At 37.3% G+C, this 12,808-nt stretch overlaps 4 protein-coding genes across 4 annotated transcripts; all 4 read right to left on the reverse strand.

The window, feature by feature from the left end:
• Window positions 1-2,975, reverse strand: LOC110379874 (uncharacterized). The gene is made up of 5 exons (XM_021339690.3): window positions 2,756-2,975; window positions 1,854-2,049; window positions 1,338-1,555; window positions 587-1,044; window positions 1-252 (listed from the first exon to the last, which is right to left on the reverse strand). The coding sequence occupies exons 1-5, from the start codon at window positions 2,889-2,891 to the stop codon at window positions 1-3; spliced, it is 1,260 nt and encodes a 419-aa protein (XP_021195365.3). The 5' UTR covers window positions 2,892-2,975.
• A 1,275-nt stretch (window positions 2,976-4,250) lies between these two features.
• Window positions 4,251-6,672, reverse strand: LOC110379882 (uncharacterized). Its single transcript, XM_021339698.3, has 4 exons — window positions 6,555-6,672; window positions 6,120-6,315; window positions 5,537-5,754; window positions 4,251-4,966 (listed from the first exon to the last, which is right to left on the reverse strand). The coding sequence occupies exons 1-4, from the start codon at window positions 6,667-6,669 to the stop codon at window positions 4,251-4,253; spliced, it is 1,245 nt and encodes a 414-aa protein (XP_021195373.3). The 5' UTR covers window positions 6,670-6,672.
• A 593-nt stretch (window positions 6,673-7,265) lies between these two features.
• Window positions 7,266-9,472, reverse strand: LOC110379877 (uncharacterized). The gene is made up of 4 exons (XM_021339691.3): window positions 9,355-9,472; window positions 8,842-9,037; window positions 8,228-8,445; window positions 7,266-8,035 (listed from the first exon to the last, which is right to left on the reverse strand). The coding sequence occupies exons 1-4, from the start codon at window positions 9,470-9,472 to the stop codon at window positions 7,308-7,310; spliced, it is 1,260 nt and encodes a 419-aa protein (XP_021195366.3). The 3' UTR covers window positions 7,266-7,307.
• A 124-nt stretch (window positions 9,473-9,596) lies between these two features.
• LOC110379873 (uncharacterized) lies at window positions 9,597-12,808 on the reverse strand. The gene is made up of 4 exons (XM_049848580.2): window positions 12,644-12,808; window positions 11,888-12,083; window positions 11,387-11,604; window positions 9,597-10,719 (listed from the first exon to the last, which is right to left on the reverse strand). The coding sequence occupies exons 1-4, from the start codon at window positions 12,756-12,758 to the stop codon at window positions 10,010-10,012; spliced, it is 1,239 nt and encodes a 412-aa protein (XP_049704537.2). The 5' UTR covers window positions 12,759-12,808; the 3' UTR covers window positions 9,597-10,009.

Here is a 12,808-nt window from a genome sequence, read left to right on the forward strand (position 1 = left end):
CTACTTCACAGTAGACCGAAGCGCAGTATACGAGGAATATAGACCCCTGTAGATAGACATGAGTGCAGTGAAGCTCAGGGTCGAGATGCCTCCAGCAGATAGCGCGAGGGTCTTTTGGGAGCTCTGCAGCATCACCAGCACCAGCTTCATGTTGGCTTTGTCGAAGTTCTCCCAGCGGCAGTCGTACACCGCCTTCTCGAAGACCAGGCTGGCGTCCATTACACGCTGGCCCGCGAAACAGTCGATTGATACCTGAAAATGGAGTTTCAAGATTTGTTTATGGCTATCTTTGTTGTATGAGGTGTTATTTTAAATGTGTTTTTGCGTAAATTGACTTCACATAATTTACTTAATTATTGCCTTGTTAACTAGTAATCAGTACTGTTTAATTTACCATTTGACATTCTTAATATTTGAGGATAGCACCAGAAGTACAATTCTGATACATATATTCTTTGATAAAATACCCATGTCCGTTTAGACCTGATTATCTTATGAGAATGTATTGGCTGTATTTAATGTAATAACAATACTTGAAATAACAACACCCCGCAGTTTGTCCCTCGGGATTAAAAAGTAAACCAACCTGCATAAACGCAAAAGGCATCTGCAGGAACGTGTTCTCCAACTTTCCCAGCAGCTCAGCCAGCAGCCCCACAATCAGCAGCACGAACCCCATCGCAATAGCTTGACGAAACACTATCTCCACCTGGTTCAACAGATTGATCACCAGCGCATGTCTCTTTATAATCTCCTTCAGGCGTTTCTCAACGAACTGGTTCATTATCGTCTTGACCTCTAGGTTATAAACGTCTAGAACTTTCGAAGCGTCTAGCTGTGTTCTTTCCTCAGCACGTTTGATGGCATCCGGCCACAACTGGATCATTTCTTCGCTTAAAGCTAACATTTGAGACTCAGCGTACCCCGTGACCACTATGAGGAAGGCAGTCACGCAAGCCGGGACATAGCAAACGAAGAATAATGCGCACACCATCATGCAGTATGCTATCTGGTAGTTTGGTGTCTCGAATATTGGTTCTAGTCCTGCGAAGGTAAAGTTAAAGTATTTTAATGACGTCATTTAGATTTTTAAACGGTGCTTAAAATAAATATACTGTAAATTAAATCAAATGAAAATACTATCTAGTGAGCTGCAGATTTATTATAATTGCAAAGGATATTTATATGATATATGGAGAAGAGTGTAGTGGTTTCAGATATTCGGCACCTAAATATTAATAATAGAGAAACATGTATACGAATAATCATATTTAAGATGGTAAAATAAGAAGATTTCTATTAGGTATGGTATACTATGCCTAAATTAAGATCTTTACCAAAAATAAGGAAATAATTTTCAGGCAAATTCCGCCCTTTCATGGTGATGGGTTTCAGAAGGTAGATGACTCCATTGCCAGCCACTACGATCCAGTACAGCATGGCTCGCTTCTTCACGGTGCGGCAGTGTTTCAGCAGGTTCGCGTAGAACCGCGTGCTTTTGATAGTGTTCGCGTCACACTCCAGAAAGTCATTCGCTATCTTTTGGGTTTTATCTCTGAAAATTATATGGAAATTGTAGTACTCAGATGTTTTTTACAAATCAAAAAATCTGCTACCAACTTAATATTCAGAAGTCTTTAATAGTACATAGTATTTAGAAGAAAAACAAAAACTATTAGAACGTGTTTTTTTAAGAGTCCGATGATGAATATGGCTTGCTTGACTGTGCTTTTTCTAGAAGAAATTTTTATAGAAATATTAGTGGAAGTCATTATTTCATTATATCAGCCGACTACATGTTTGCAGTGTCACCCCAGAAACTTAGATAGCCCCAGAAAACAAAAGCAGCTCACTTATTATAACTCATATAGAACAGCTTCAAAGGTCCTATCTCACTGGTGATCCCCAGCGACAGTATAATCATGGCGCCGATGTCCTCTCCCAACTCCCTGCTGCGCCAGAAAACGTACCACGTCATGGAGAAGAAGAAGACGTAGTAGTAGCAGGCTCCCGACACTATCGTTATTATGTACGAGTAGAATGTTATGCCTGGTGGGTAGAATATTTAATGTATCATCATTCAACTCTATTTGCAGGTATCGTTTATCTTTATCTATTTTTGGTACGGCCAACATCGTGGAAGGGAAGGTCGAAGGAAAGAGAGGAAGGGGTCGTCCAAGATATAGCTACATCAAGCAAATTAAAGAAAAGGTGAAGGTTGTGACGTATAAGGAAGTTCAAGAGTTGGCGCTAGATAGGTGTAAATGGAAGGAGCTGCACCGACAAGAGCTGGTCTTTTAAATTAATGATGATGGTACGGTCAATTGATTCTTCATTATCGAAACAATAATGAAGCCTGTCTCCAATTATTTTGAGGTCAGCTCCCAGTCTAATTAGGGGCAGTGTTTCACATGGAGCTACTATTTTTCCCATCTAACCCAGTGAAGTTTAACTAAGGCTATTTTTATACAAACAACTTGGGGGACTTTTCTATGAATCACTTGGTTATCTAGTTCCTATGAAGAAAGATATTTAGGAACCACTGTATTATGGATTCGGCAGATCTGATCCGGAGGTCAGATAGGCTGTCGCTTCTTGTAAAGCACAAGCACTCAGCTGAATCCGGTTAGACTGGAAGCCAACCCCAACATGATTGGGAAAAAGGCTCGGAGGATGATGATGTATAATGGATCCGGCAACTTTTAAACAATCCCCAAGCTTCTAGCCTTCATACAAACCGTATTTTCATACTAACCTCCTTTGTACTTGATGTCAATATTGAGAGTGAGAAGTCTCAACAGGATCGCAACGTTTTCGAACATGGTCGGCAAGTCACAGTACTCCAGCCCAAACTTGCGGATCTCCTGACCAATTTCACGTAACGTCCGCATTTTTTAGAACTTCAAAAAACCTTTTTAGAAGATTTCTTAGAACTCCAAAAAAACTTATAATCTTTTCATAAGTCTTCGATCTAAAGTAACCCTTTCGGCGTGTTTAAATATTGTGAAATATTATAAAAATTTTAATTCTATTCCTTTTATAAAGTAGTACATAATAAGCTGTTATGTTAACTAGCCAGTATACTTAAATATCTAATTACTACTATCTTTGTACGCGGTGACAATGTTAACACCTGCACGATGACATATTTTCCCGAATGCATCAAACTTAATTATTATTTGTTGCCTTTTTATAAAGACCTTATTTGTTTACATGGGTGGCCATATTTTGCGAACAAATATTAGAATGAAAATTGTTCGCTGATGACATTTCATAAAACCTTGATGACAGGCAGTTTTATTTTTTAATATTTTTCGCATGATGTGTAATTTTATAAAAACGTTTCGAAATAACTGATCTCTTTTTCTAGTTAAATCCCATAAAAAGTACTTTGAAAACTTTCATCAAATCGAACTAGTGGTTTCCGAGATTACCGCGTTCAAACAAACTCGTCAGTTATATTTCATTTACTAGCAGATTTTTTAGCCGCGATTTCAACCGGGTCCATTTACAAACAAACAAAAAATTATTCCTCTTTATTACGAGTATAATACTATAGGAGTACCTAAAAGTCACTTACGTAAAGAAGCTATGAAGCTTGTTTTTATATTCATGTATGTAGTATGCATATAAAAACAAAAATTGACAAGAGACAATATTTAACTTTAAAATATCCTGTAAAAATAAAACAAAACCATATTCACTATTTTTTGTCCCACTATCCCTGTACTTAATACATATAAAACTTTTTAGTTCCCATAAACATGACATTAGTCGTTATGCCCTATGATTACCTGATTACATAGGACTGGCGAGAAAGGGTGTAAACTAACCGATAATTGTATATGTCAGTTCTAGAAAAATCTATTTAATTATTGAAGTTTGTAGTGTACTAGCTGCTGTATGCGGTTTCGCTTGAGACTTGAAAAAAATAATTAGGCGTATTTGGATAAAAAGTACTTGCATTCTATAGCTAAGCTCGATAAATGAATTTATCTAATACTAAATGGCCAGGATCGGCAAATCATTAGGATTGGCGTGACAAACAAACAAACTCTTCAACTTGAGAATGAAATGTGTATTTCATAATGACGAAGTTTTTATTAGTAGTATATCAACTCAGTTTAAAAATTCTACTTCATGTAAAGAGCTAGCCGTTTATAAGTAAAACGCCACTTTTAACGGTGCACAAGTTTAATAAAAGAGTTGAGAAAATAATACAAATGTTCATTAACAAATGCATTTAACTATTACGGTTCATCCATAGTGGACCTCAAAGTAGTGTAAGTAGAATATATAGATTTTATAATAGTCATGAAACTGACGTAACTTAAGGTAGTCACTCCGCCCGCGGAGATCGTCATAGGCCTTTGTGCATTCAACAACAAGACCATAGCTGTCTTCATATTCTTTTTATTGAATCTCTCCCATTTGCAATCGTACACTGCATCTTCAAACACTGCTCCTGCATCCATAACCCTCTGACCTATTAAACAGTCCATACCTACTTGCATCAACGCGAAAGGAACTTCCATATAGGTGTTCTGTAATCCTCCTAACAATTCGGCTATAAGAGCAATGACTAAGAGACAGAATTCTATCGCAATAGCTCCTCTAAAAGTGCCTTCAATCTGACCTAACAGATTTATATTCTCAGCGTGGCTTTTAGCTATATCTTTAAGATGTACAGTCACATAATCATTGAGTATTGCATCTTTGTTTTCATGATTTTGATCACCATCATCAGTAATGTCTTCTAGTTTATTTCCTCGATAATTTTCTTCGGCGTCTTCCCAAAGATGTGTCAGTTCTACACTCAGAGCCAACATTTGGGCCTGAACGTACCCCGTAATGATGATCAGGAAAGCGGAGATGTTCGCACAGAGGTAGCAAATGAGAACACACGAGGAGCCCATTAAGATAAATGATATTTGGTAGTTTGGTGTCTCGAACATCGGTTCTAAACCTGTGGACATAGGAATGTAAAATTAAAGAAAATCTTTTCGTAAAGTTTTTTAATTAAATATAAATAACTGTTGTTACTTTTTTTGCTTCAAAATAAGGCGTCTATTTCAGTTGCTTATCTTGGTTTTATGTTCTCAATTTGCCTGGCAAAGGAGAGTGCCCGAAGATGTTTTTTCAAAGGATGATAAGGTTTGGAAATAATACAGTAATATGCGCTCCTAAATCAAATTTACTACATAGAAACTCCGTTTTGGCTTTTCTACACCAAAAAAGTGGCAGAGGTAATTCCATTTGGATTCTTTGTACCACGTCCTTATTAAGGGGCGCTAGAGACCTGTGTGTGTTTTTTGTTTTATATGTAATACTAACTTCCATCAGCGGATTCACCCGCGTCCCGTGTGAACTACTTCAAGGACCCCGATAAATGGATTATCTAATACTGAAATAGTTTTAAGGTTTTCACGTTTTAGCGTTCAGTCAAAACAAACTAACTCTTCACCTTTATAAGATTTATGTAACATACATAGTACAGATTTATATACACTATGGTATGATCTACGAAAGCCCTTACCATAAAGCAAAACGACATCATCCATGAAATGTCTTCCTGGTAGAAGTAGTGGTTTTACAACATACATCAGTCCGTTACCGATGATGACCATCCAGAACAGCATGGCCCGTCTCTTCGCCTCCCTGAGGGTTCGCAGCAGGTTGTTGGAGAACCTGGTCCCAGGCACCACTTTGGAGTAGGAGTCCAGACAATCTGTTACCATTTTGCGGACGTCCTTGCTGAAATAATAATTTCAATGTACATAAGTATGTAAATAATGAATATTGTGTAGGATCCAGAACAGTTGATATTGCATATTATATGTACTATAATAAACCGGCCAAGTGCGAGCCGGACTCGCTTTATACGACTTGTCGACATACTTGATTCCTCTTTCTTGATTAAGCTTGTTCGTACTTAACGCTTTTCCACACAAAAGTTTTAGATATTTTAGCTCGTTCTTTGAACATTTATAATCCATAACATGTCCTACCCCATAGTCCAACTTATTAGTTATTTACCATTTTGCTTTCAATTCACAACAGTTATTATCACATTCAGCTACTGGCTTACAGGATAAAAATAAATATTTTTTTAGGCTCACATATGAATCCTCATATACAAAAACTTGACGGTGCTGATCTCGCTGGCTACACCCAAGGAGAAGACGATGAGGGCAGCCAGCACATCGCCGGTGACTGGACAGCGGCTGAAGACGAACCAGATCATGGAAACCACGTACACGTACAGGTAGCACGCGATGCAGAACAGTGTCAAGAAGTAGAAGATGACAGGGATCGCTGAAAGATTTGGGTTATTTTAGTATTGTTGAAAGCTAACTGAGTAACGCAAATAAGAGAAAGGATAGATTGTAGCGAAGCTATATTCAAATGATAGATAATGATGATGTTAAAAAATTGAAGAAGATTCACAAAAACAAACCAGCAATGGCCTGCATAGACGTTTGTTTTATATAATCCTAATCTTCAATTTAATAATATATAGTAGAAAAAGTCGTATCCATGTAGGTAATACTTACTTCCCTCATCGCGCTCATCAATCTTCAGGGTAACAGCTTTCATGAAGAAGGCAACATTCTCCATTGAAGTGGGCAGATCGCAGTGTTGCAACCCAAACTTGCGGATACCAGACATTTTGTCGAATTCCCTTTTGCGAAGCTGGGTAAACTGGGCTTGATAAAATTGGGTACCCCTTTAATGGGGTTGAATGTCTCATTGAATGTTATGTGGTTAGTAATTGAACTCAAAAAAATATATACAAAATTAATAGATAGAATAGGGAATATAATATGAAGGAACTCCAAAATTTTCCTTCGGCTGTTTGAAAGGAAAGTAGAAGTAGTAAGAATACAGTGTGTGAATGCGACGAATTCCATCATATTGATTTCCGTGTCAGTTCATGTCAATGTTTTGTATTTTAAGTGTGACTTAAGGGTTTCTGTGAATTTGATGTCTAGTAGATTTGAACTTCTCGTAAATTACAAAATATTTACACTCGAATTATTAAATAGTCTGGCTTTGTTACTGGTGTTTATCAAAGGAGACACTTTAAATTTTGACGAAGGCATGATTTTATTCAGATTATTCAGAATCGTGGCACCAATTGATTAATTAGAGACACAAGACTTGGCTGAAATCGCAATCAGAACTAATATTGCACAAAATCAACCCACAACTAGAGGTTATTGACTACAAACGTAAAACTTCAATGAAATGTTGATTCTGTCTGCACACAGTATATTGACTAATGACTAAACTAACAAAGCGAGGCTTCAAATCATAGACCCTAACGTAGTGTACGCAGAATATGAACTTCTTATAATATTCATGAAGTAACTGAAACTCAAGGTCACCATGCCACCAGCAGTCAGGGTCATGGTCTTCTGAGAGTTCTGCAGCATCACCAGAACAATCTTCTTGTTAAATTGGTTGAAGCACTCCCACTTACAATCGTATACGGCTCTCTCAAACTTCAAATTCGCATCCATTATCTTCTGTCCCAAGAAACAGTCCACTCCTAACTGTGTCAATGTGAATGGTACCTCTAATATTGTGTTCTTCAAGCCACCAAGTAATTCTGCTACTAGTCCTATGATCAGAAATAGAAATCCTACTGCGTTTGGACCTCTCATTGTACTTTCGACTTCTTTTAACAGACTCACGTTGACTGCGTGTCTTCTTATGATATCTATTAAATGTTTCCTTATGTACTCATGAAGTATATCAGTTTCTTTCCAATTGTCGGAAACTTTATTGTTTTTCAAGTATACTGATTCTAATTTACTCAAATCGTTCATTATTTTTTGGTAATGGTTGTTGGCATCTCCCCAAAGATGTGTTACCTCTTCGCTGAGTGATAGCATTTGAGCTTCAGTATAGCCGACGAGGACTATGATGAAACCTGAGACGTTTGCCACAGTGAAACAAATAAAATGTACTGATATCGCTGTCAGCGCAGTAGCTAGTTCATAATTGGGAGACTCTAACATCGGGTCCAGACCTGAAACAATATATCTTAATAGACTTTCAATAACTAAAGGTTCTTTAAGGATTTTTGTTTTGTTTCTACATTACACGCTATATTTACGATTTTTTAATCAAAGTATACCTACATGTTACAAATACTCGATTTTATTACTTTTATCGCTTTACCGTAACAGCTTGATTACCGATACATCTTCACTTTGCTTACCAAGTACAACGAATCCGTCCCACGCTAAATGCCGACCATGTGCAAGAAACGGTTTCATGATATAAAGTACGGCGTTCACCATGAGAACGATCCAGTAGCCAACTGCTCGCATCTTGACATTGCGGAGAGCTGTCGTCATGTTTCGTGCAAACCTGGTCCCTGGGACTGTGCGTGAGTCACATGCTAGGTACTTATCTGTCAGGTCCTTGAAGAGTTTCCTGTAAATGATGGTGATGTTTTGAACAGCATGAAGCAGCTTATAGTCCTGTTACTGTTACAGCCTTTATTATCGTCCCACTGCTGGGCTCAGGCCTCCTCTCCCACGGAGAAGCATTAAGCATTAATCACCACTACACATACTACAATTATTAGCTTATAGTGCTATCACTAGACTAATACTGCCTATCAGAAAGATAAGAAATATGCCTACAAACGACGTATCTACATCTGAGATGCAAAAACAACGGTTGAACCGTCAAGACCTGAATTGGTGGATGCAGGTTGCAATTTCTATACATTAAAAAAGAAGAAGATTTTGTATTTGAATGCGAAAAAAACATCCTTTAAATTGCGAATACTTAATTAAACCTACGTACTAAAAGCGAATATCTTACTCATTAAAAATCATATAGAAGAGTTTAATAACAGCGACTTCACTGGCAACGTTGAGGGAGAGGGCGACCATGGCCGCAGCCATGTCCCCGGTCTGCTGGCAGCGCCAGAAAGTGAACCAGAAGCCAGATATCACGTAAGTGTACATATAGATCGAACATACGGCCACTGTTAATATGTTGATGGGGATTGGGATACCTGCAAATGAAGTGGAAGAATTGAGGAGCCATATTTTATTGTAACGGGAGCTGATGATAGTTTTGAATCGATCCAACTCCGAAAATGCGCAATACATTATTCTTTATTAGCATTCTGTTAGGTGGACGGAACATTTCATGGAATAGAAACTATATGAACCCGTTGGAGCTCAACTATAAAAAGTGAAAATGTGTAATGGCATATAAAAACTAACTAAAAGTATAGTATATTATATAGTACAAAAGTATGGATTAAAAAAAAACTTCAAGTTATAGAACTAGCCTTTTAATTCTACCAAATTAATAACAAATACATACGCTTCTTATTTCGGCTGTCAATATTCAAGGACAGCACTCTCAGCATAGTTGACACATTGGAGATCATGTCTGGTAGCTGGCAGTAGTCCAACCCAAACTTTCCAAGTGATATTCTCATAATTACCATACAGTCTTCTTACATACAGGTTTTTAACTCGATGACCGTATCATTGGCACATGATTCTCTCTATTTTTCCGAAGTTACACGTACACTATTAACAGCTTTATGGCCCTTTGTAAGAGAGTCAAGACATCCTGTTTTCTGAGGTCTCTGAACGATTATGCAAAAAATGGCGGTGAAGTCATTCTTCACAATCATAATTACCAATCTATTTGTTTGCAGTCTGTCATCGTCAATCTACTGTTTGATTGGTTTGTCAGCTACGTTATTATCGTGAATAATTTGTCCTTTCCACTACTGTGTTGCATTTTGTTTGTTTAATACTTTTCTATATGGCTTTTCAGATTTTAATTCGAATCACCAACAGTCGGGTTTGAGTATGTATTCCTACAAAGGTTCCTTTTATGGTCCAAATACTAACGTTTATTTAAATTTAGGGATCACTGTATGGATATCAGTCTGTAGTCTATATTTTGCTATTACTATAGTCTATTTTGACTAATGAACTATTCTACCATTTGTTATTTGTTACAGCTACTTCATAGTGGACCTCAGCGTCGTGTACGCTGAGTATATCGACCTGATGACCTGCATCAGACAGCTGGAACTCAACATGATGATACCACCCGCAGATAACTTCATAGTCTTCTGCGAACTCTGCAACATTGTCTGCACGATTTTCATGTTGGACAAATTATAGTTCTCCCATTTGCAATCGTAGACTGCTCTTTCGAACTTAACACTGGCATCCATGACTCGCTGACCAGTGAAACAGTCCATACCAACTTGCATCAGAGCAAATGGTATCTCCAAGTAAGTATTTTCTAATCCTCCTAGCAGTTCAGCTATAAGACCAATGACAAGTAACAAGAATTCTAAAGCTATAGCTCCACTGAATACATGCTCAAGTTTATGTAGTAGGTTAATATTCCTTCCATGTGATTGGATTATGTCTTTCAGATGTTTTTCTACGTACTCGTTAACAGCTTTGGTTTTAAGGTTCCTTTCTTTGTTATGATCTAAAACACTGATGACTTGGTTTGTTTTGTAGTAATGTGCCTCTGCGTCTTCCCAGAGATGCAGTAGTTCTTCAGTAAGTGAGAGCATTTGTGCCTCGACGTAGCCGGAGACGACGATAAGGAACGCTGTGATGGTAGCTGGTGGGTAACAAGTAAAGATAACTCCAGCAGCTTGTAACACGGAGGCTATTTGATAATTTGGATTCTCTTGCATTGGTTCTAGACCTGTGAAACATCCACAACATCATTATTTATGACAATCTATCCCAAGTTCATGGTGTAGAAGTTTATACAAACTGCTAAATCTAAGACTGATCGTAAAACCAACTCAGATAAAAATTATGTCATGTCATTTCTTAAAAAAAAAACTGTCTAAATATATCTTAGACACAATAACACTTAGGTATATAGCTTTGTCAAAAACCTAAATAACAACTAAGTTCTTCCCATAATATCGGCCAAAGGCAAACCGGGTCATTGAATGTTTGAGCGACAGTTCCGTTCCGGCGGATCGTAACGTTAATTCCGCTTCCGTAGAAGCAGTCATCCTCTATGCCAGTCCTGATTAAATGCCAGAAACAATGATAGGTCGAATTGTCATTATTACCTAAGAACTACTTGTTCATGAATAAAAGTACAGAATACACTAAATAATTTGAATTATAGAATACACTAAATAACTTGTACGCATTATTGGCTTTAAGTATGTTAATATTTTAGTTTATTTAAAGACAGCTCACAATTTCCTGTTCCATGAACATTTTTTTCTCCATTTTTATTTTTATCAGATTCGTCTTTTTAACTTTAGGGGATAGAACTAAGCATGCGAGTAACTATTAAAATGAAGACTATTCTATCTATGAAAAACTAATTAAATTCAAACAAAACTCACCATAAAATATAAACAGATCTTCAGAAAAATGTCTCCCGGGCAAAATGATAGGTTTAGCAACATACACGATGCCATTAGCAATGATAACTATCCAGAATACCATAGCCCTCTTTTTCACGTCTCGTAGTGTTGTCAGCAAATTGTTGGAAAAACGACTCCCTGGCACCACAGTGGCCTGGCATGCTAGGCATTCTGCCACTATCTGCTTGACTGTACCACTGGTTGAAAAAAAAAAAAAGTTAAAAAAATGCTGTCAATTCTGAAATTCGAAGCGACAAATCCGTGATACCATGATACCTAAATTTCGTTTTTAACAAAAAATAACTGCACATAGGTACATATCTAGACAGTGGTCTACAATCTCTAAGGTGTAAAGTCTGGGCAGAAATATCCAATTGGTGCGAGGAGGATTGGCCACATGCATGTACCTGACCTTAAAAATTACAGCAAAACTCCATCAAGTTTGGGAACTATAAAAACAATTTAAATCAAGTGACTAACCTATGCAAAAACATGAATATCAGCTTAACAGTTCCAATTTCGCTGCTGACTCCCAGTGAAAAAACAACAATGGCCGCCAACAGGTCGCCATTGGCTGCACAGCGGTGAAACACGAACCAAATCATAGACACGAGGTACACGTAGAAGTAGCCCAGGGAGATTGAGATGCCCAGGATGTACGAGATTATTGGGATAGCTGGAATTTTATAAATATTATATAGTTCATCTACAAACAGTCGGCTGACCTGACGGTAAACAATTTTTTTTTTAAGAAAATCATGATTCCAATCAAAGTTTTCAGTCGATCTGCGCGTTGTTGATATTTGCGCATTGCCATTCATCTTCATACTGAATTATGAGCCCAAACACACTATCGGCCGACTAAAAGTTTGCAGTGTTTTGATTGGCCACTGAAACTACTTTTTTGTATGTATTTGAAATGGACTTCCAATTCTCGACGCAAGTGAATCAACTCGATAGTATTGAATTTTTTTGCTTCTTGTGAAATAATATCAAAAAGACAAAGCAAAGGACTCAAGTCTGTCCGGCATTGTAACTTGTAACTTCTAGTTGATGGTTACTTTGTATGTTATGTTATGACTGTTATGAGTACCTATATGTAATTTTTTTTTAAGAATATGTGCACTACACTTACGTTATTAAGTAATTTATAATATAACTTTACCGTTAACATATTTAATTATATTGAAATGTAAAGTATGTTCCATTGTTACCAAGAACTTCACACAAACTTACGTTTCTTATTTCTCTCATCAATATTCAGTAGGAGTGCTCTTGACAGCACAGAAACATTCCACAACATGGTTTCCACATCACAGTACTGCAGACCAAACTTTCTGATAGTCTCCATTATTACCCAAGTTTATGTTTGTCTATGCTTGTCTATGCCTGCAATCAGCT

The sequence above is a fragment of the Helicoverpa armigera genome, chromosome 18 (genome assembly GCF_030705265.1).
Source record: "Helicoverpa armigera isolate CAAS_96S chromosome 18, ASM3070526v1, whole genome shotgun sequence".
NCBI lineage: Eukaryota > Metazoa > Arthropoda > Insecta > Lepidoptera > Noctuidae > Helicoverpa > Helicoverpa armigera.